Source organism: Saimiri boliviensis, chromosome 2 (assembly GCF_048565385.1).
Source record: "Saimiri boliviensis isolate mSaiBol1 chromosome 2, mSaiBol1.pri, whole genome shotgun sequence".
Classification (NCBI taxonomy): Eukaryota; Metazoa; Chordata; class Mammalia; order Primates; family Cebidae; genus Saimiri; species Saimiri boliviensis.
Window position 1 is genome coordinate 222,818,935 of NC_133450.1, and position 24,755 is coordinate 222,843,689.

Genomic DNA, 24,755 nt, shown 5'->3' on the forward strand with positions numbered 1-24,755 from the left:
GGTGGCTCAAGCCTGTACTTTGGGAGGCCGAGGTGGGTGGATCACGAGGTCAAGAGATCGAGACCATCCTGGTCAACATGGTGAAACCCCGTCTCTACTAAAAATACAAAAAAACTAGCTGGGCATGGTGGCGCATGCCTGTAATCCCAGCTACTCAGGAGGCTTAGGCAGGAGAATTGCCTGAACCCAGGAGGCGGAGGTTGCGGTGAGCCGAGATCGTGCCATTGCACTCCAGCCTGGGTAACAAGAGTGAAACTCTGTCTCAAAAAAAAAGAAAAATTATTTCCTTGTGCAATGTTTTACATGTTATTCACTCAATGAAAACAAAATCTGAGGTCAGGCGCAGTGGCTCCCAACTGTAACCCCAGCTTGCTGAAACAATAACAGAAACCCTAGATGAACACACATCTCTTATACAGATGCTCTTTGGATTAAAATTCAATGGTGAGGGAGCTTTAAGGAAGTTTAAAAAAAAAAAAAAAAGGGGGGGCCGGGCACAGTGGCTCATGTCTGTAATCCCACCACTTTGGGTGGCTGAGGCAGGTGGATCACCTGAGGTCAGGAGTTCGAGACCAGCCTGGCCAACATGGTGAAACCCTGTCTCTACTAAAAATACAAAAATTAGCTGGGCATGGTGGCACACACCTGTAATCCCAGCTACTTGGAAGGCTGAAGCAGGAGAATCACTCGAACCTGGGAGGTGGAGATTGCAGTGAGCTGAGATCACACCACTGCACTCTAGCCTGGGTGACACAGTGAGACTTGGCTCAAAAAAAGGAAAAGAAAACTAAATGTTTCTAAATCAAAATCATCTAGCTCTTTAACAAGCCTTAAAACAATATTCACAAACCAATTCAACTGCAACTACACAACAAGAAATCATTAAAAAGATTTTGTATGCCACTTCAAGTTCAAGCTTAGTTCTACCAAGAACTTTTAAATATACTCTATAAAAACACAAATTTCTTGGATAATCTCATCATTAAAGATGTAAGGAGATCCAAAGTACTTAAAAAAAAAAATAGAGATGGGGGTCTCACTATGTTGCCCAGGCTGGTCTTGAACTCTCTGGGCTCAAGAAATCCTCCCTCATTGGCCTCCCAAAGTACTTGGATTGCAGGTGTCAGCCACCACAACCAGCCCCAAAGTACATTTTTTTTTTTTGAGATGACGTCTCACTCTGTCACCCAGGTTGGTGATCTCGTGCAGTGGCACAATCTCAGCTCACTGCAACCTCTGGCCTCCTGGGTTCAAGCAATTCTCATGCCTCAGCCTCCCAAGCAGCAGCTGATTACAGGCATGCACCACCACGCCTGGCTAATTTTTGTATTTTGAGTAGAGATGAGATTTCACCATGTTGGCCAGGCTGATCTCGAACTCTTGACCTCAGGCAATCTGCCTAGCTCTGCCTCCCAAAGTGCTGGGATGACAGGCGTGAGCCACTGCACCCAATCCGAAGTACTTTTAAAATACTGTTCCATAGGCCCCCTCAACACATTACTGGAGGGAGTGTGAATTAGTACAAGCACCTTGGAAAATGGTTTAACCCTATCCGCGAAAGCGAAGCATACGAGTAGCCTGAGATCTTGCAATTCGAATCCTAGGTAGATCCTAGGAAATGTGTTCAGATATGTACGTACAAAAAGTTTTGTACAGTAATGCTCGTTGGAGTGCTACTCATTATATGCCTAAACTGGAAACAACCAAATCGCCTAGTAACAGCAGAATGGATGAGTTCTGGTGCATTCCTAGACCAAAATACTCCACGGCAATGAAAATAGCAGACTCCCACCACATGCTACCACATGGTGAATCTCACAAACGTAATGTGGAACAAAAGAAGCCAGATACACAAGAATGCATACCAAATGATTACAAACACGTAAAGTTCCAAAGTGGGCACTACGAATCCATGTGATTAGAAGTCAGGAGAGTGGTTATTGTTGTGGGGAGAGTGGGGAGCTGGAAGGGGACAGGGTGGCCTCCTGGGCTGGTCTTTCTGTTTCTTGACCTGGGTGCCCGGTTACATGAGTGTGTTCACCCTGTCAAAATTCATGGAGCTGCACACTTATGATTTGTGTACTTCTCTGTACATATGTTATTAATATATTTCAATAAAAAGTTTACTGAAAAACAAGCTGCTACGAAACTCAGCAAATATCCTGTTGAAAAAAGCTGGGCCTTAAAGCTGTAACTTAGTTTTTACTTTTAATGTTCTATGAAAATTAATTTTCCGTTTGAAAAACAATCACTTCTATTGAAATACTACCTTACATAAAAGGAAAAATATTTAAAATATGATACATTTATACTATAAAATGAGAATATACATTATCCTGACATCATTTTGCAGTTAACAAATAAGGTTTTTCAATATCAACTTACCTGAGTTGCTTTGCATAGCTGAGTTCAATCTCTGTCCTCTCTTTCACAAATTTGATATATTTCTCCAGAATATCAATTCCCCACTGTGTGTGTTTTTCTAAGTTGTCAAACTGATCCTGTTAAAACAAGAGAGAAGTTTTAGTCTTTCCCTGTGATTAACATAATTTCAATGAAAATTCTCTTAACAATATATTGCTACATACAAAGTAGTACTAGCATTTTTCATGATTATACTTGGGGTGCTTTTTCGTTGAGCCATTTTAAATCAACATTACCAAATACGGTTGGAAAACTGCCTGGAGTAGTAAACTCTGACCTATTCATTCATATTTCCTATTCCTTTTAGAAACATAGTTTTTAGATACAATTGATGTCCCAGTGCAAAGAAAAATGTCATTCCCAGATACCAGAAACTGACAGGTCACACACACACACAAACACACCCACACACGGTTGGCACCTTAACTGTTATCTCTGGATAATCATTCAAAACAGCTGACTGAATTGCACCCTGGGAACTAGAAAAGTAGAGTCACAAACTTTTGCTTTCTTCTTGTGATTAAAGTAAAACACATGGATTTTATTCTTTCAAACATACATCAAGCCCACATTGTGAGCCAGGAACACTGCCTGAAGCTGGAGAACCAAAATGAACAAAAATACAGCCTAAACTTGCACTGTGCCTGGGGGTTTATAGTCTGGAAGAATGAGAGGGAGCCTGGGTAACACAGTGAGACCCCCATCTCTACAAAAAAATTTTTAAAAATTATCGGGGCATGCTGTTGTACCACTGCACTCCAGCCTGGGTGTAAGAGCATGATTCTGTTCCCCCTCCAATAAAGAATGAGAGGGGACAGGTAGGCTAGCAAAAGCTAATACAAAGACATGGAAATATCCAAGAATCAGGTGGATTTGTGCTGCTTGAGGGCGAGGTGGGGATGGGTGGGGCACAAGGAAATGAGCTGGTGAAGGACGAAACTAGCTAGCCCAGGGATAGATCACCCAAAGCATTGAAGGCTGAACTTGGGAGTTTAGACTCTCCAGCAGGCACAGTAGGACTTGGAGAGGAAGCCAGGAAATGGCTCCAACAGTCCAGATGAGACAAAACAGGCACAGAAGGGAAGAATTTTAGGGACATTTAACAAACATAATCAACTAGTGTGTGAGTGGCTGATCGGATGTGGAGGCTGGCAGAAGGGGATGATGGAGAGGGAGGATTCCAGATTGACTTTCAGGTTCTGCTTCCTGGGATTAAACAGAAGATCCAGATAAGAAAGAGCCACGGCTTGGGGTGAAAATTAAATGTCGTTCTGACATGTTGAATGAGGGACTGGCATGTCCAGAAGAGAGCTGGAAACACAGAACGATTCAGAACTCAAGGAGGGCAGCGAGTGAGTAGGTGGATCTGAAGCAACAGCCGAGGATCAGAATGCCAAAGACAACGGCAGTGCTGCGCAGAATTAGCGAAGAGGGCCTGGCCCAGGAAGCAGAGCCCGGAAAGGACCGTGGCCGTGAGCCGGAGAGGGCATGAGCACATCACGGGGAAGAGAGAATTTCAGTGGAAATGGAATTATTCTCCATGGAAAATTTGCTGCCTCCTGAGAGGTAACGGTCATAGATGAGGGTTCTAGCCCCAGCAAAGGGAATTCACAGAGACAGGCCCCCAAATATTTCAAGTTTTAGTCATTTGCCTAGAACACGCAGATAGAATCTAGTTTCTTAATTTCAGTCAGGATCATGCAAAATGGGGAAGTGCCAACTCAAATATAAAAATATAAAGCTAGGCCGGGCGCGGGGTGACTCACGCCTATCATCCCAGCACTTTGGGAGGCTGAAGCAGGTGAATCACCTGAGGTCAGGAGTTCGAGACCAGCCTGGCCAACATGGGGAAACTCCATCTCTACTGGAAACACAAAAAAGTTAGCCAGGCGTGGTGGCAGGTGCCTGTAGTCCCAGCTACTAGGGAGGCTGAGACAGGAGAATCACTTGAACCCGAGGGCAGAACCAAGATCACGCCACAGCACTCCAGCCTGGGCAACAGAGACTCCAGTTTCACACACACACACACACACACACACACAAATAGATATATAAAGCTAGAATTTACTCCTATCACATGCTTGTACAATCTAAGTGTACATTCAATGTCTTACGTCAGACTGTTTTTTGTTTGTTTGTTTTGAGATGGAGTTGTGCTCTTTCACCCAGGCTGGAGTGCAGTAGTGCCATCTCAGCTTGCTACTGCCTCCCAGGCTCAAGTGATCTTCCCACTTCATCCTCCTGAGTAACCCGCCACCATGCCCTGGCTAATTTTTGTATTTTTTGTAGAGAGGAGGTCTCACTATGATATGCAGGCTGGTCTCAAATTCCTGGGCTCAAGCGATCCTCTGCCTTGGCCTCCCAAAGTGCTGGGATTACAAGTATGAGCCACCGCCTCCGGTCAGCCTTTTTCTCTTTTAAACCACTTTACTGAGATATGATTGAACTTTTGGCCAGGCAAGGTGGCTCATGTCGGTAATTCCAGCACCTCAGGTGGGTGGACCACCTGAGGCCAGGAGTTCGAGACCAGCCTGGCCAACATGGTGAAACCCCATCTCTACTAAAAATACAAAATTAGCCAGGCATGGTGGCTGGCACCTGTAATCCCAGCTACTTGGGAGGCTGAGGGAGGTGGGAGAATTGCTTGAACCTGGGAGGTGGAGGTTGCAATGAGCTGAGATCACACCGCTGCACTCCAGCATGGGCAACAGAATGAAACTTCATCGCAAAAAATTAAATAAAAAATAATCAGTGCAAAATGTTTGTCTTTATATCTAATTTTTTTTTTTTTTTTTTGGAGACGGAGTTTCACTCTTGTTACCCAGGCTGGAGTGCAATGGCACGATCTTGGCTCACCGCAACCTCCGCCTCCTGGGTTCAAGCAATTCTCCTGCCTCAGCCTCCTGAGTAGCTGGGATTACAGGCACACACCACCATGCCCAGCTAATTTTTTGTATTTTTAGTAGAGACGGGGTTTCACCATGTTGACCAGGATGGTCTCGATCTCTTGACCTCGTGATCCACCCGCCTCGGCCTCCCAAAGTGCTGGGATTACAGGCTTGAGCCACCGTGCCCGGCCCTAATAATTTTTTTATATTTAAAGTTGATTCTCAATATATATATATTCCATAAACCCCTAGATTTCACTTTAAGAAATACTAGATTATTTATGTTAACTATAAAGTCAAGGGCCATCAAGTAAGCTAATCATGTAAATAAGACTGCAGATCACTTTAAACTACTTCAGAGAACAAATATACACACAGTTCAAGCTATGATTACAAATCATTCTTACAAATTGAGAGCAAGACTTCTTTAAAGCCCTCTGCTTATCAGTAACCCTTTGTGGATCTAGTTTCACAGCAATCATATATATATATTTTTAATGATAAACAATTAGCAGGGCATCATGGCACATGTTTGTAGTCCCAGCTACTAGGGAGGCTGAGGCATGAGAATCACTTGAGCCCAGGAGTTCAAGGCTGCAGTGAGCCATGATCAGGCTACTGCACTTCAGCCTGGGCATCAAAGCAAGACCCTGTCTCAAAACACAAAAAACAAAAACATAAACACCCTTCCCACTATTTAAAAGCCCTCTCCCAGCTGGGTGCAGTGGCTCACACCCATAATTCCAGCACTTTGGAAGGCTGAGGTGGGCAGATCCCTTGAGGGCAGGGGTTTGAGACCAGCCTGGCCAAGATGGTGAAACCCTGTCTCTACTAAAAATACAAAATTAGCCAGGCATGGTGGCACACACCTATAATCCCAGCTACTTGGGAGGCTGAGGCAGGAGAATCACTTGAGCCCGAGAGATGGAGGTTGCAATGAGCTGAGATCGCACCATTGCACTCCAGCCTGGGAAAAAAGAGCAAAACTCCAACTCTCCAACTAAAAAAAAAAAAAAAAAGCCCTCTCCCTGTATGATTTCCCATCATCTCCAAGGCCTTGCTTATTTTCAGCAGTCATAGGTGCCACCTTGAAAACTTGCTAAGAGGATATGCTCTTAGGTTTCACTGTTGGCTTGTTAACAACCTGACTACATATTTTCCCCCCATCATGTCATTTTGCATTCAAACTGATGTACGCTACACAAAGCAAGAGCTTTCCATAGCACAGCCCTTACAAACAACGAAAAAAGCCCATCTACATTTGAATTGAGTCCACCTTAAGAATTACTGGCCTCAATCCAACAATATGTTTTTCCATAAAGTTATCTGTATTCAAGACCATCCTACAAGCTATAATAAAGCATTTACCAAGATGACAGAGTCCAAATAAGATAGAAGATCTTAATAATAAAAACCTGACTCAGTAACAAATAAGCTAGGGCTTGTTTGTGACTATTGCAGAGTTCTTTGCATGCTCTGCAAAGCCCGAGGATGCCCCCCACTCTTGCTATCACACGAATTGCTGCAGCACTGACTTGACAGCAGCTAGAAGAAAATTCAGGACAGATGAAAAACTAATCAACCCACCTACATTCTTGACCAAAATGTGGAAAGCTTAATGGGAAAAAAATCCAAATCTTAAAAGGACTCCTTTGTGAGCAAACATTATAAATGGTTCTTTAAAAACAGCCTTTGCTACTTGGGGATGGTATCATCAAAAATGCATCCCTTCCTGCTTGACGTCACATCACAGTCGTTCTGGGGACCCCTCTGCCCTTTTAAAAATCATTGAGAACCAGCCAGGCATGGTGGCTCATGCCTGTAATCCCAGCATTTTGGGAGGCTGAGGCAGGCAGATCACTTGAGAACAGGAGTTCAAGACCAGCCTGGCCAACATGGTGAAAACTCGTCTCTACAAAACAAAAATAAAAACAAAAATTAGCCAGAGGGTAGTGACACATGCCTGTAGTCCCAGCTACTTGGGAGGCTGAGGCACAAGAATCACTTGAACCAGGGAGGGAGAGGTTGCAGAGAGCCGAGATTGCACCACCGCATTCCAGCCTGGGTGACAGAGTGAGTGAGACTCTGTCTCAAAAAACAAAACAAACAAACAAACAAACAAACAAACAAAACACTGAGAATCCCAAAGAGATTTTGTGTGAGTGAGTTACACCTATCAATATTTACTCAATCAGAAATTTAAATGGGGAGATTTTTAAAAGTATTTATTCATTTTAAAAGGCAATAAATCCATTACATGTTAATGGAAATAGCATGTTTTTTTATTTTTAAAAACCATACTTTCCAAAACAAAAAATAGAAGAATGGCACTGTGTTACATTTTTGCACATCTCTTTCAAGTCTGGTTTAATAGAAGACAGCTGGATTATCACAGTCTTCTGCATTCAATCTATTACGATTCTTTACTTTGGTTGAAGTAGGTGAAAAAACACAACTTCACACAGATATGCAGCTAGAAAATGAAGGAGTGCTTCAATACCCTTTTTAGATCAGTGCAGCTTTGATACCACACCAAAACGTGACAAATCGTAGCTTCTCGAAGGCTAGTTGCAACATGAAATCTGAAACCACAGAGATTACGTTTTCATACTCAGCTACAGTAAGATCCACTGGTCCACGTTACATTTTTAATGGATCTTTTACCTGATTATGATCCTGTAAATTATTCATTGACCATTTAGAAAATATTATCTCACTGATATGTGCAGATCTTCCAAGTGTTGAAACATTTCTTATAAGATATTTTTTGAATCACATTTGTTTATCTCAGTACCAATCTTATCTTTTCTGATGAGTCTAAATATTTGGAAGCTGTCAGATTCACAGTGGAAGTACAATTCCCCCAAATTCTAATTTGCACTTTAAAGCTAGAATTTTATCATTGGCAACAAACATTGCCAGCTGTTTCCCTGAAGTGACAGGCTCACTTCATTTATTTTTGAGAAAATGTTTGCCAAATACGCAAGAGCTCGTCTGTCAATTATTCATTGAATTAAAAATGGTGTTCCATGAAAAAAGCAGCTATTTTCAGTTTACAACTCAGGGTCATGTATTTTGGTCTGCACCAAAGTGCTTCTCATCTTACTACACATACTATTAAAATGATGTATCTTCAAGGTCGAGATTTAATAAAATGATTATTCTTTACTGTTTGATTGAGAACATTTCAAGTAAAACTGAATTTTTTTTTTTTTAAAAAAACAGCTAATAGTGAAGAATATAGTAGTTATCAGTGCACTCTGCAGTCACAACCTGGATTCAATTCATGCTAAGGCATCAGTTCTACCCACCATTCCTTTTATACCATTGGTGCCACTGTCAGCACAGTTAAAACCCTGTAAACTCCATGAGAAGGTTTCAGGAACCTCTAGAGGTCCAGGGACCATACTTTGAGAACCACTATCATATAACATATACGCTAAAATTTATATTTCAGGTCGGGTGTGGTGGCTCACAGCTGTAATCCCAGCACTTTGGGAGGCTGAGGCAAGCGGATCATCTGAGGTGAGGAGTTTGAAACCAGCCTGGCCAATATGATGAAACCCCATCTCTACTAAAAATACAGAAATCACTTCCTGGTCAAATGTAGTGGCTCACGGCTATAATCCTAGCACTTTGGGAGGCCAAGGTGGGTGGATCATGTGAGTTCAGAAGCTCAAGACCAGCCTGGCCAACATAGTGAAACCCTATCTCTACCAAAAAAAAAAAAAAAAAAAAAAAGCCAGGTATGATGTGGGTGCCTGTAATCCCAGCTACTAAGGAGGCTGAGGCAGGAGAATCATTTGAACCTGGGAGGCAGAGGTTGCAGTGAGCCAGGATCATGCCATTGCACTCCAGCCTGGGCAACAGAGTGAGATTTCTGTCTCAAAAAAATAAATAAAAGCTGGACGTGGAAGCCCTCACCTGTAATTCCAGCTATTTGGGAGGCTGAGCCAGGAGAATCACTTGAACCTGCCAGGCAGAGGTTGCAGTGAGCCGAGATCCTGTCATTGCACTCCAGCCTGGGCGACAGAGCAAGACTCCGTCTAAAAAGAAATAAAAATAGGCCAGGCGCAGTGGCTCACTCCTGTAATACCAGGACTTTGGGAGGTCGAGGCGGGCAGATCACGAGGTCAAGAGATTGAGACCATCCTGGCCAACATGGTGAAACCCTAGGTTGTACTAAAAATACAAAAATTAGCTGGGTGTGGTGGCACAAGCCTGCAGTCCCAGCTGCTCTGGAGGCTGAGGCAGGAGAATCGCTTGACCTGGGAGGTGGAGGTTGCAGTGAGCCGAGATCTCGCCACTGCACTCTAGCCTGGGCAACAGAGACAGACTCCATCTCAAAAAATAATTAAATATATAAAATAAAAATTCTATTTCAAAGTTGCACATTCTAAACATTAAGAAACTCAGGTAACAACCTAATAGAAAACAATGTTTATTTTATAAGTGCATGCTGTGTATATATACTGCTGTAGTTTGGATATTTGTCCCCCTCAAACCTCATGTTGAAATTTGATCCCCAATGTCAGAGGTGGGGCCTAATGGGAGGATTTGGGTCATGGGGGCGGATCCTTCATGAATATCTCGGTGCCATCCTTGACAGAATGAGTGAGTCCTTGGTCTACGAGTGCCCACCAGAAAGAGCCCAGCACCACCCCCTTCTCTATTGCGCCCTCTCTGGCCATGTGACCTCTGCCCAAGCCAGCCTCCCTTCACCTTCTACCATGAATGGAGCAGCCTGTGGCCCTCTCCGGATGCAGATGCCTCATCTTGTTTTTTTGAGACGGTGTCTTGCTCTGTCGCCAGGCTGGAGTGCAATGGCACGATCTCCGCTCACTGCAACCTCCACCTCCCGGGTTCAACTGATTCTCCTGTCTCAGGCTCCCGAGTAGCTGGGATTACAGGTGCACACCAATACTTCGAGTTAATTTTCGTATTTTTAGTAGAGACAGGGTTTCACCATGTTGGCCAGGATGGTCTCGATCTCTTGCCTTCGTGATCCGCCCACCCCGGCCTCCCAAAGTGCTGGGATTACAGGCGTGACCCACCGCCTCCTGCCATATTTTTTGCTTTATAAATTACCTAGCCTCGGGCACTCCCATATAAGCACCATTAGATTACAACCCATACTTTCAACTAGTAACTCTAAAATTGCCACAAGGACTACAAATGGATTTTTCCAAGCTGTTGGTTACAACCTGGTAGTACCTTTCAGGAACCTTGCTAAAGCACTCAGCTGACATCACACTGCCTCTTGACCTTACACTCTCCCTTGACCTTACGCTCTCCCTTGACCTTACGCTCCCCCTTGACCTTGACCTCACACTGCTCCTTGAATTCAAACCAAACGGTTGTGCCAGGTGCTGTTAGCTGTGAGACACAGAATAAGCTGAAAAGTTGAATGAGGAAAGTGTTATTGTGTTAATATGCAATTGCCATATTTTACAATTATTTTCAGGTCCAGTTTTATGTACTATACTCTGGTTAAGCTCTTTTATACACTGAAAATTAAGTTAGAATAAGCATGGGCTATGGCACTGGTTTGGGTCATTAAACCTTCATAAGTTTTTAAAAAAATAATAAATCTTGCCTTCACAAATCTGTAACAAAAACCTAACAACTGGTGTTAAGACTGGTCTCTCAGGTCGGGCGCATTGGCTCAAGCCTGTAATCCCAGCACTTTGGGAGGCCGAGGAGGGTGGATCACGAGGTCAAGAGATCGAGACCATCCTGGTCAACATGGTGAAACCCCGTCTCTACTAAAAATACAAAACATTAGCTGGACATGGTGGCGTGTGCCTGTCATCCCAGCCACTCAGGAGGCTGAGGCAGGAGAATTGCCTGAACCCAGGAGGCGGAGGTTATGGTGAGCCAAGATCGTGCCATTGCACTCCAGCCTGGGTAATAAGAGCGAAACGCCGTCTCAAAAAAAAAAAAAAAAAAAGACTGGTTCTTCTGGCGGGGCATGGTGGCGTATGCCTGTAATCCCAGCACTTTGGGAGGCCGAGGCCAGTGGATCACTTTAGGTAAGAAGTTGGAGACCAGCCTGGCCAACATGGTGAAACCCTTTCTCTACTAAAAATACAAAAAAAAAAAAAACAGCTGACTGTGGTGGCATACACCTGTAATTCCAGCTACTTGGGAGGCTGAGGCAGGAGAATCGCTTGAACCCGGGAGGTGGAGGGTGCAGTGAGCCGAGATTGCATCACTGCACTCCAGCCTGGGTGACAGAGCAAGACTCCATCTCAAAAAACAAACAAACAAAAACAAACAAAAGCGTAGTCTTCTGTAACCTATTTTTTTTTCCCCCAAATTATGCAAAAGAGTTGTCACAAGGACTACATTCAGAAAAGCCGGTTACTTTGAGATGAAGAGACCCAAGTCATCCACAAGGAAGTTTTCCTCCAAAGTCAAGGTCAACTTTAATATGGCGTTTTCCTGTAATTAAAATGTATACTAAACCGGCTGGGCAAGGTGGCTCATGCCTGTAATCACAGCTGCTTGGAGGCTGAGGCAGGAGAATCACTTGAACCCGGGAGATGGAGGTTGCAATGAGTCAAGATCACACCACTGTATTCTAGCCTGGGTGATAGAACAAGACTCCGTCTCAAAAAAAAAAAAACCAACAAAAAGTGCATTAAACCAACATTAATTCAAAATCCCCAGAATAAGCCAATCTAGTAAGAGAATAAGTTGCTAAAATTACTTCTGTGTAAATGGCACAGACTCCAGGAAAGTGGGTCCTGAGGCCAGTCCCCCTCCATAAGCAAATCTCTCCTGCATTGAATCATTCACCCACTGAAGGCAATTATCTCTTCCACAGTACTGAGACTACTTCGGTCTGTGCTATCTAGACTACTATTTTTAGATACCCTAGTGTTTTTTGTTGTTGTTGTTGTTGTTGTTTTAATAAATTCACCTTCCTGAGGACTTAGACATTTTAAGAAGCAGGCCTTAAATGGCTCTGTTTAAACAGAATCCCTTAGGATGATTTTACTAGCATTAGCTTCCTCAAATCTTGGAAGAAAATGTTTCAGATTGTATAGATTTACTCAAAGTGTAACTGTAAGAAAATCTCCGTTTAAAATGTTTTTTAAAAATCAATATTAAAGAAGCTGCACTTACAGAAACAAAGTTTTATAAAACGTTGCAGGCCAGGCGCAGTGGCTCACGCCTGTAAATTCCAGCACTTTGGGAGGCTGAGACGGGTGGATCACCTGAGGTCAGGAGTTTGAGACCAGCCTGGCCAACATGGCGAAACCCTATCTCTACTAAAAATACAAAAATTAGCCAGGCATGGTGGTGGCGACTTGTAGTCCCAGCTACTTAGAAGTCTGAAGCAGGAGAATCACTGGAACCCAGAAGGTGGAGGTTGCAGTGAGACAAGATTGCGCCACTGCATGCCAGCCTGGGCAATAGAACAAGACTCTGCTCAAAAAAAAAAAAAAAAAAAAAAAAAAAAGCTGGGTATGGTGGCCTGCACCTGTAATCCCAGCTACTCAGGAAGCTGAGGCAGGAGAATCACTTGAGCCAGGGAGGTGGAGCTTGCAGTGAGCTGAGATTGTGACACTGCACTCCAGCCTGGGGGACAAAGTGAGACTATGTCTCAAAGAAGAAAAAGAAACACTTTACAAACAAAAATGTGCCATTACAAATACCACCTGAAATTATACTTCTTGGGCTTTTAACAAAGAGTTTAATTTCCATGGAAAAATTGAGAATATTAAAAGCAGAAATACTTTAAAAGTGATGAAAAGGGATTACTCAAAGTGACTTCATTGCTTGCCCACAAAAAGAATAAAATGTGGCAGGTGTGATGGCTCAGCACTTTGGGAGGCCAAGGACGGCGGATCACCTAAGGTCAGGAGTTTGAGACCAGCCTGACCAACATGGAGAAACTGTCTCTACTAAAATGCAAAATACACAAGGCGTGGTGGTGCATGCCTGTAATCCCAGCTGCTTGGGAAACTGAGGCAGGAGAATCGTTTGAATCCGGGAGGCGGAGGTTGTGGTGAGCCGAGATCACACCATTGCACTCCAGCCTGGGGGACAAGAATGAAACTGCATCTCAAAAAAAAAAAAAAAAGAAAAGAAAAGAAAAAAAGAATAAATAAAATGTGAAAGGCAGAATTAGAAGGTTTGTTTTTTCTTTTGCTGTTTTTCTTGCAAACACTATGGTAACTCAGGAATAGAAGGTTTATTTCAAGGATCACAGATACCTTATGTTTTGAAAATAGGAAAGGCGCAGATTCCACAAAATCATATATTCACCTGCTGTTTCTGAGACTGGTTTTTGAATTAGGGTGGTGTGCTCCCTGGGTTGAAAATGCCTCCCTCCTATAGCAGGAGCCTTTGAAGTGACTGACAAAAAGGGACTCCAGCACCACAGTGCCCTGGTTGTACATTCAAGTTAATACAATAGATTTTAATTAAAGAGAAAAACACACAAAATGAAAGGTCTTACTGAATCCAAATCTCATTAAAATGCAATTCTACAACTAACCATTAAAAACAGGTACAGGCTGGATGTGGTGGCTCACACCTGTAATCCTAGCACTTTAGGAGGCCAAGGCGGATGGATCACTTGAGGTCAGGAGTTCAAGACCAGCCTGACCAATATGGCGAAATCCCATCTCTACTAAAAATACAAAAAAAACTAGCCACGCATGGTGGCATGCACCTGTAATCCCAGCCACTTGGGAGGCTGAGGCAGGAGAATTGCTTGAATCTGGGAGGCAGAGGTTGCAGTGAGATGAGATGGTGCCATTGCACTCCAGCCTGGGTGACAGAGCAAGATTCCATTTCAAATAAATAAATAAAATAGAAACAAAGTACAAACTTAGGCTTAATTGTTACAATTAGTCATAAGTCTATTTCTGTTGTAGAAATGAAATATTAAGGAATTACTGTGTTCATGGCTCTTTCTAGTTGTATTCTAAACATAATAGATATGAATGTAAGCAAACATATTGTAAAAATGTATGTGTGGGTTAAAAAAGTAAAACTTAGCTGAAGTTTAGGAGGCAGCTGCATAGGGATGAAGTCAACGACAGAAAGAATGTGGAGGCCAGGTGCGGTGGCTCATGCCTATAATCCCAGCACTTTGGGAAGCTGAGGAAGGAGGATCACTTGAGCCTAGGAGTTTAAGACCAGCCTGGGCAACATAGCAAGACATACAAAAACAAAACAAAAAAAAACAAAAAAAAAAACAAAGTTAGCTGGGCATGGTGGCACATGCCTATAGTCTCAGCTACCCAGGAGGCTAAGGTTGGAGGATCACTTAAGCCTGGGAGGTCAAGGCTGCAGACAGCCTGCACTCCAGCCTGGGCAACAGAGTGAGATTCTGTATTTTTTAAAACTGCAGAAAGATACACAGAATACAAAATGTTGCATTTTCATATTTTTTATAACAATAATAACATTGTGTAAAAGGGCATGAAGGAGGCTGAAGTTGGATGTGCAACAGTGGAAGGGCACAGAAAGTAGAAGACTCCAGGCTAGTGAATGCAGGGGTGCTCTCAGCCAAATGTGTTCTGAAATGAAGGGGGCGGGGACTGTAACCTGTAGAAAAAGTATCCGAATTTTGACTGTGCTAGAGTCTGAGCAGATGAGATTAGGAGGGGAAACTGTTATGGAATGTATTCCTTTAAGAGGCAGCAATAAACTTCTAGCCTATTAGGATGTTCTTAGAACACCTTAGTCACTTTCAGTTCCTCTCTGTTTCTATGGGTGCAGTAAAAGCAACAAACAAAAACAAATGTCTCTAACTGCCCCAAACACGCTGAGTGGAAGACACTGCAAAGAATATGATTTTCAGTATGATTTTCAGGCTCATGCCTCTAATCCCAGCACCTGGGGAGGCCGAGGTGGGTGGATCACCGCAAGGAGTTCGAGACCAGCCTGGCCAACATGGTAAAACCCGTCTCTACTAAAAATACAAAAAATTAGCCAGGCGTCGTGGTGCACGCCTGTAATCCCAGCTACTCAGGAGGCTGAGGGAAGAGAATCACCTGAACCTGGGAGGCGGAGGTTGCAGTGGGCCGAGATCGCACCACTGCACTACAGCCTGGGTGACGGAGATGAGACTGTCTTGAGAAAAAAAAAAAAAAAAAACTAATTCCTGCTGGGTGTCATGGCTCATGCCTGTAATTCTAGCACCTTGGGAGGCTGAGCAGGAGGATCACTTGAGTCCAGGAGTTCAAGACCAGCCTGGGCAACATGGCAAGACCTAGTCGGTACAAAAAAAAACAATAAAAATTAGTTGGGCATAGTGTCACACGCCTGTGTCCCAGCTACTTGGGAGGTGGAAGGATCACCTGAGCCCAGGGAGGCTGAGGCTGCAGTGAACCATGATTGTGCCACTGAGCTCCAGCCCGGGCAACAGAGTGAAGCTCTGTTTCAAAAAATGAGCAAAAAAAAAAAAATCAAAATTTTTAAATAGTTTAAAAATTACTCCTCCAGATAGTTACTGTCAACTAACTTGAAGAGGGAAAGTTTTAAGGATAATGAAGTTATAAAATTAGTCTTAGGAGGATGGATATAACTTGTAACTGTGTTGGGCTACATCAACGCCAATGAAAGGAGCTAACCTCAGAAAGCAAAATCTTGCTCTTTATAATTTTAAAAATGCTCCATTTCATTGTCACAGAAAGCAAGAAGAGCTTAGTCAAGCCATAATTGTAAGACGCCCCTCTTTTTTTTTTTTTTTGAGACGGAGTTTCGCTCTTTTCACCCAGGCTGGAGTGCAATGGCGCGATCTCGGCTCACCACAACCTCCGCCTCCTGGGTTCAGGCAATTCTCCTGCCTCAGCCTCCTGAGTAGCTGGGATTACAGGCACGAGCCACCATGCCCAGCTAATTTTTTGTATTTTTAGTAGAGACGGGGTTTCACCATGTTGACCAGGATGGTCTCGATCTCTTGACCTCATGATCCACCCGCCTCGGCCTCCCAAAGTGCTGGGATTACAGGCTTGAGCCACCGCGCCCGGCCAAGACGCCCCTCTTTAACACAAACATTCAGGATCCTCAGTGTCTGGCTTCAACCCGGAAACAGAATGTACTGGTTCATTTCCAGCCGGCGTCTGTGGCCACACCCCCGACCGCGCCTGATCTCATTTCCTGATTCCTGTGCAGAGACTGGACAATCAAGGCTGTCTAAATATGAATTGGTCTCTTTCCCAAGCTTGATCAGTCAGCAGGTGCAAAGGTTCAGCCAGCTTCCCTGCCTCTAGCTGTCCTGCATTCTTTTCAGCCCTGGAGAATCGACTGTGCCTCTCAAACATCCCATTACTGGTCTCCACAGGTGTTTGTCTTTCCCCAGAAAACAAGTTCAAGACCCATCCGGGAAAGGAAGAAAACAGGGCAATGGAGAGAGGAAGAAATCTCCTCTAAATACCAGGGAGAACTTTGAATGCAACCCCAAAGACTGAAGAAGAAAGAAGTATACAAGGTAAATTATTAAGGAGAAGAAAAAGCCAGATTTTTAAAGTCCTGACTTATTTCTAAACTCTATAAATATTTCCAAGTTGGAGGGGGCAGTGGTAGAGTGGGTGCAAAATATTACAGGAAAAAAATGTTTGAGGCCCTGGCATCTGAAACTTAGTTAACACCAATGAAAAAGATTTTCCACTAAAATAATTGCCAATGAACTCACTTCCCATTTTAAGATGGCTCTGCAAACACACAGGTGATGTCTCTTTCTAAGAGAAGTGATCACAATTGTCAACCTCACTGCCATAGCTGAGCATCTGACTCAAGGACTTGCATGAAAAACTCTCTGCGAATAGATGCTAGAGCTAAAAGGTAAAAATTGCTAAGAGGGACTGGGTAAGGTGGCTCACGCCTATAATTCTAGCACTTTGGGAGGCCAAGGTGAGCAGATCACTTGAGGGCAGGAGTTTGAGACCAGCCTGGTCAACATCTCTACTAAACCTCATCTCTACTAAAAATACAAAAATTAGCCAGGTGTGGTAGCACACACCTGTAATCCCAGCTACTGAGGAGGCTGAGGCAGCAGAATCCATTGAATTCGGGAGGTGGAGGTTGCAGTGAGCCGAGATTGCACCACTGTACTCCAGCATGGGTGATAAAGTGAGACTCCATCCCCAAAAAAACAACAAAAATTGCTAAGAGGCAATTTTTGTCCATGTGCATGCCAAATTAGGGGAAAAACACTAGTCTGCAGAGATGAAGAGGAAAGCAGATACAAGACATTATTACCCCCGTACATTCAAAATGGATGCACCTGTGGGCTTTCCACTGGCTGATTCAAGTCCCTTGTGAGACTGACCTGTTCATTCAGCCACCGGTTCTGTAAGATATCCCTTGAGACACACACTTGGCTCCCCCACCCATCCCATCTTGCCTTTGGCAGGGCACCTGTCTTATTACAGGATCACTTTCTCCATCTCTCTTGTAGCACAGACACAGGCATGTGACATTACCCTGGCTAACCAGATGGAGGGGATATCCACTCAACAGGTACTAAGAAAAGTTTCCTCCCTAATAAATCTGGCTGCTTTTTGTATTTTTAGTAGAGGTGGGGTTTCACCATGTTGGACAGGCTGGTCTTGAATTACTGGCCTGAAGTGATCGGCCCGCCTCGGCCTTCCAAAGTGCTGGAATTACAGGCATGAACTCACTTCCCATTTTAAGATGGCTCTGCAAACACACAGGTGATGTCCCTTTCTAAGAGAAGTGATCACAGTTCTCAACCCCACTGCCATAGCATGAGTCACCATGCCCAGCTCCTTCCTCTTCCTTACTTGACGTGGTCATAGCTACCTGTGATGCCTGGAATGGCAGAGCCAGAGGCGGAAAGCACCTGACGTTTTCATGACGATTTCTCAGCTGTTTATTACTGAACTGAGTGAGACACCAACTTGGAATTTCCCCATCTCTGGACTCCTTGTAATGTGAGATAGAAAATGTGCCCTTATTGTCTAAGCCACTTTTCGTTGGGTCTTTTTTTGTCTCCTTCCAAAATGTTGCTATAATTCAACCATTCTTATTGAAAGCTGACTCTGAGCCAAGTTCTGTACTAGGCACTGGAATGAGAGCAGGGAACAGCAGAGTGCTAATGGATGCTAGGCTAAAAGAGCAGCAGAAACATAAAACTGCAGGGTTCAAATACACATGGGATTAGGGAAGGCCTTTCAGAGGAAGGGATTTCTAAGATGAGATGAGAAGAATAAGTAAACATCAGCCAAGCCAAACAGAGAGAAGAGATGGAAGGCGGAAAAGCAAGACACATTCTAGGCAGAGGGAAGGGAATGCACAAAGGTCTGAGGAAGGAAAGAACACAGCAAGTTGAAGGAAATGGAAGATATCCAGTGTACCTGGAATGTGGGAGGCGGCGGGAGAGGGAGGGACCAGAGCAGTCAGGGCCCTGGAGACCACAGCCGGGATTTCCTAGGACTAGTGATGAGTATTCAGCAACCAACTCAATTTTGAGATGAGTTTCTCGTCTCAAAATCCCTTTTTCTCTCTAAGCCTTCTTTGTGACTTACAACCTGTGTTGTAAAAAAATGTTAATGAGGTTTGGAGATTTAATCTATCATTCTGAAAAGAGATTTTTACCATTACTATAGGAAGTCCTCTATCCCACTAAGAAGAGAAACCTAATTTTTGAAAAGAATTAAAAGCTTTATGGACCAATACTGTCTTCTACTTAAGTCAATAAGTTAGACTCAGAAGTTCTAAATTTCATCTTCCCAAACATTCCTATGCAAGAGCGTGTAACATAACAGCTTTGGACTTGGAGCCTGGACACCTAGGTTCAAATTCTGATGTTAATAGTTATAAGTCATATTATGTTGGGCAAGATCTTTTCTTCCTTAAGCCTCAGTTTCCTCAACTGGCAAATGGGAGAACATCCTTCCCGATCTCACACAGTTTATTTAAAAAAATAAAATGACATACAATATACATAAATACAAGATTTTGTTATTCGAACTGTTAATATCATATCATGAAATATGATTTATTTTAGTTCTACATTCCAAAAACAGTTGATGACTTGGCATTGACATTCTCAGAACAGGAATTAAAATGATAGAACAAAATTGACAGCAAGGAATAATGAGACACAAAGGCTGGATTTCAAAATAACTTACGGAGTTAAATTCCAGGACAGGGGTCATATGACTATCTTAATGCAGGCCCATGGTTCCTTATTTGCAAATCAAAAATCAAAAAATTCCTGAACAAGTTTTCTTAAGCTCATCTGGTGACAAACCTCCCCTGAGATTATTTCAGGAAACTGGTATCTCACTAAGACAAGATGATATGATTAATTACGTAACATAGACAAAAAGTCTGCTGATAAATTATCAGAATTAACAATTTCTTAAAAAGTTTAAGATCTAAAATTAATATGTGGCATGCTATTGTTTTTCAGTACACCAGCAACAAACAGAATGAAATATTAAAAATGTCATTACTGCCAGGCACGGTGGCTCATGCCTGTAATCCCAACACTTTGGAAGGCCGAGGCGGGTGGATCACGAGGTCAAGAGATCGAGACCATCCTGGTCAATATGGTGAAACCCCGTCTCTACTAAAAATACAAAAAATTAGCTGGGCATGGTGGCGCGTGCCTGTAATCCCAGCTACTCAGGAGGCTGAGGCAGGAGAATTGCCTGAACCCAGGAGGTGGAGGTTGCAGTGAGCCGAGATCACGCCATTGCACTCCAGCCTGGGTAACAAGAGCGAAACTCTGTCTCCAAAAAAAAAAAAAAAAAAAAAAGTCATTACTTATAACAGCATGAAGAATTACAAGTAGACAGAAACAAACATAATAAAAGGTGTGCAAGAACATAACAGAGCAAAGTATAAAACTTTATTAAAATGCATTTGCTAAGGTTTTAATGAATGTGTCATCCAAAAGTCATGCTGGAACTTAACCTCCAAAGAGATGGTATTCAGAGCTAGTGCCTCGCCGGGTGCAGTGGCTCAAGCCTGTAATCCCAGTACTTTGGGAGGCTGAGGCGGGTGGATCACGAGGTCGAGAGATTGAGACCATTCTGGTCAACATGGTGAAACCCTGTCTCTACTAAAAATACAAAAATTAGCTGGGCATGGTGGCGCATGCCTGTAATCCCAGCTACCCAGGAGGCTGAGGCAGGAGAATTGCCTGAACCCAGGAGGCGGAGATTGCGGTAAACCGAGATTGCGCCATTGCACACTCCAGCCTGGGTAACAGGAACAAAACTCTGTCTCCAAAAAAAAAAAAAAAAAAAAAGAGCTGGTGCCTATGGGAGGTGATTAGGCTATGAAGGCTCCACCTTCATAGTTGGGATTAATGCCCTTACGAAAGATGCTTCAGGCTGAGAGTGGTAGCTCACACCTGTAATCCCAACACTTTGAGAGGCCAAGGCAGGCGGATCACGAGGTGAGCAGATCAAGACCATCCTGGCCAACATGGTGAAACCCCATCTCTACTAAAAATACAGAAATTAGCTGGGTGTCGTGGTGCACACCTCTAGTACCAGCTACTCAGGAGGCTGAGGCAGGAGAATTCCTTGAACCTGGGAGGCAGAGGTTGCAGTGAGCCAAGGTTGTGCCACTGCACTCCAACCTGGGCGAAGAGTGACTCTGTCTCAAAAAAAAAAAAAAAAAAAAAGCAAAAACGAAAGAAAGACTCTTCGGAGAGCTGCTTTTGCTTTTCCATCCCTTCCCCCATGTGGCAACACCTAGACAGCACCATCTGAGGAATGGGCCTTCACTAGTCACTGAACCTGCTGGCACCTTGATCTTGAACTTCCCAGCCTCCAGAACTGTGAGAAAAAAATTTCTGTCTTTTATAGATTATCCACTCTCAAGTATTTTGTTATAGCAGCACAAATGGACTAAGACAATGTTAAAGAAAAACAGAATAAATATAGAAAGGTACCATGTTCATGGATGAGAAGGCTATATATTATACAGATATCAGTCCCTCCCCCCAGGTTATCTACAGATTCAATGCAGTTTAATTAAAACGCCAACAAGTCTTCTGGAGAATAAAATTCTAAGATTTAAATCAAGATGCAAAGGTCAATTAATAGCCAAAACACTCTTGAAGAAGAACAAGGTAGGAATATTAATTGTACCAGATACTAATTTATTCTAAAGTTAATCAAGAGGCTTTGTGGTATTGGCTAGGAACAAAGACATAGACAAATACAATGAAGAGAAAGGCCAGGAACAGGTCCATGCAAAAATGACTCTTGATTTAGGATAGAAGTAGCTATGTAGAAAAGATGCAGAGCCCATGCCGGGCGTGGTGGCTCAAACCTGTAATCCCAGCACTTTGGGAGGCCGAGATGGGTGGATCATGAGGTCAAGAGATCGAGACCATCCTGGTCAACATAGTGAAACCTCGTCTCTACTAAAAATACAAAACATTAGCTGGGCATGGTGGCGCGTGCCTGTAATCCCAGCTACTCAGGAGGCTGAGGCAGGAGAATTGCCTGAACCCAGGAGGCGGAGGTTGCGGTGAGCCGAGATCGTGCCATTGCACTCCAGCCTGGGTAACAAGAGCGAAACTCCGTCTCAAAAAAAAAAAAAAAAAAAAAAAAAAAGATGCAGAGTCTAACGGCTAAGGATCTGGATTCTGGAACTGGAATACATTGGTTTGAATGCTGGCTCTTTAACTACCAGTTATGCCACATGAAGTGAAAAACCTCTGTGTTGCTGTTTCTCATTTCAAAAGAGACAGAAGCAGGACCTAGTCATTGAGTTACTAAAAGGATTAATAAATTACCTCCTACTTAGCATATGCCTGGCACATTTGGTAAGCTCTCAGTGTTAATGCTATCATTTTAATGACCATCATCATCATCATCTTCATCATCAATCAATGGGGAAAGAACAAGCTATTCACTAAGAGGTACAGAGATAACTGTGTATCTATTGGAAAAAAATGAAATAAAACATCTACTTTTAAAAATATACCAAAACTTATTCCAGATAGATTAAGAATTAAGAACCTAAATGTAAAAGGCTAGGCTATAAAATCTTTAGGACACAACATAGGATAATATCTTTGGGATTCTGAGGTAGGAAATGATTTTTAAACAAGACATCAAGAAATGTACACCATGGGGCCGGGCGCGGTGGCTCAAGCCTGTAATCCCAGCACTTTGGAAGGCCGAGATGGGTGGATCATGAGGTCAAGAGATCAAGATCATCCTGGTCAACATGGTGAAACCCCGTCTCTACTAAAAATACAAAAAAAAATTAGCTGGGCATGGTGGCACGTGCCTGTAATCCCAGCTACTCAGGAGGCTGAGGCAGGAGAATTGCCTGAACCCAGGAGGCGAAGGTTGCGGTGAGCCGAGACCGTGACATTGCACTCCAGCCTGGGTAACAAGAGCCAAAACTCCGTCTCAAAAAAAAAAAAAAAAAAAGAAATGTACACCATGATGAAAAAAGTCAGTACATTTGACTACATAAAAACTAAAAAATTTCATTCATGAAAAAAACAGCACAAGGAAAGTGAACATACAAATTACAAACTGGGAGATCTTTGTAACGCATATGATCAACAGAGAACTGGTATCTAGAATATAGATGGAACTCCTTCAATTGTTCTATTTTTTATGTTTTTAAGAGACATGGCCTCTTCATGTTGCCCAGGCTGGTCTCGAATTCCTGGGCTCAAGCAACCCCCTTTCCTCGGCCTCCCAAAGTGCTGGGATGACAGGCGTGAGCTACTGTGCCTGGCTCAACTGTTCTAAAAAGAGTCAAATAACCTAATAGGAAAAGAGGCAAAAATAAATGAATATGAATTTCAAGCAGTAGGGCCAGGCGCAGTGGCTCACGCCTGTCATCCCAGCACTTTGGGAGGCTGAGGCGGGCAGATCACAAGGTCAAAAGATTGAGACCATCCTGGCCAACATAGTGAAATCCCGTCTCTACTAAAATGTAAAAATTAGCTGGGCGTGGTGGCACGCATCTGTAGTCCCAGCTACTTGGAAAGCTGAGGCAGGAGAATTGCTTGAACCCAGGAGGCAGAGGTTGCAGTGAGCCGAGATCATGCCACTGCACTCTAGCCTGGTGCCTGGCCACAGAACGAGACTCTGTCTCAAAAAAAAAAAAAAAAAAAAAGAATTTTAAGCAGTAAGTTATATTTAGCTTATTTAGTAACAGGGAAAATGCATATTAAACCACAATGAAATACCATTTCACATCCATCAGTCTGGTAAAAATGTAGAGTCAGATAGCACCATGTGTTAACAAGGATGTGGTGTAATGGGAACATTCACACACTGCTGGGGACCTCAGAAAACAAGTGGGTTTTACCTAGTAAAGGTGAACTTGTGCCTCTGCATGACGTCCCTAGGTTTGGGAGCTAGTCAGTAGCTCTTGCTCACGTGCCCCAACAGACATGCATAGGAATGTTTATAGCAGTATAATTCATGGTAGAAAAATATTAGAAGCAACCTGCTATGGTTTAAATGTGTTTCCCAAAGTTCATGTGTCTGAAACTTAATCCCAAAGGCAACAATGTTGGGAGATGGGGCCAACTAAAAGATGGCAGAGGTCTCATGAATGGGGTAATATCATTATCAAAGCAGTAGATTAGTTATTCCAAGAGTGGGCTTGTTACAAAAGGGAGTTCAATGCCCTCTTGCTCTCTTGCCCTCACTAGGTGGCAAAAAGGCCTTCACCTGGGGCCACCACCGTATTCTTGGACTTCCAACCTCTAGATCCTTGAGCCATATGCTTTTCTACTGTTTACAAATTACCCAGTTTTGGTATTCTGTTAGAGCAACACAAAATAGACTAAGACAAACCCACCTTTCCATCTGATTCCATTTGAAGCCCCAAAATAGGCAAAACTAAACAATGTATTTTATTGGTATATTCATATATGATGACACTACAAAAATAACAGAATAATATTTTCAACGCAAAATTATGAACACTCAATTAATCAGGGAAAGGCTTAGAAAGGAACGTGATCAGGGAGACGCCCTAAGGAGATTCTGGAATAATATTCTGTTATTTCTTTTTCTTTCCCTTTTTTTTTTTTTTTTTTTTTTTTGATATGGAGTCTCACTCTGTCACCCAGCTGGAGTGCAGTGGCGTGATCTTGGCTCACAGCAACCTCCACCTCCCAGGTTCAAGCGATTCTCCTGCCTCAGCCTCTAAAGTAGCTGGGCTACAGGTGCCTGCCACCATGCCTGGCTAATTTTTGTATTTTTATTAGAGATGGGGTTTTGCCATGTTGGACAGGCTGGTCTCAAACTCTGACCTCAAGTGATCTACCTACCTACCTGAGCCTCCCAAAGTGCTGGGATTACAGGCGTGAGCCACCGTGTCCAGCCTAATGTTCTATTTTTTAGCCAGGGTGGCACGTACATGGACGTGCATTTTACTGCTATTCTTGTGCATATCATTCTATACATATGTATTTTCAGATATTCTTTTGTAATATGCCGTAATTATTTA

General features: G+C 43.2%; 1 protein-coding gene across 25 annotated transcripts in view; it reads right to left on the reverse strand.

Annotated features, from left to right (window-relative positions):
• Positions 1-24,755, reverse strand: part of FNBP1 (formin binding protein 1) — a 168,817-nt gene that overhangs the window by 104,668 nt on the left and 39,394 nt on the right. For all 25 annotated transcript variants that reach the window (XM_039475166.2, XM_074395465.1, XM_074395463.1 and 22 more), the window contains exon 2: positions 2,386-2,501. In XM_039475166.2, the coding sequence (XP_039331100.2) occupies positions 2,386-2,501 (116 nt within the window). The remainder of the gene's footprint in view (positions 1-2,385; positions 2,502-24,755) is intronic.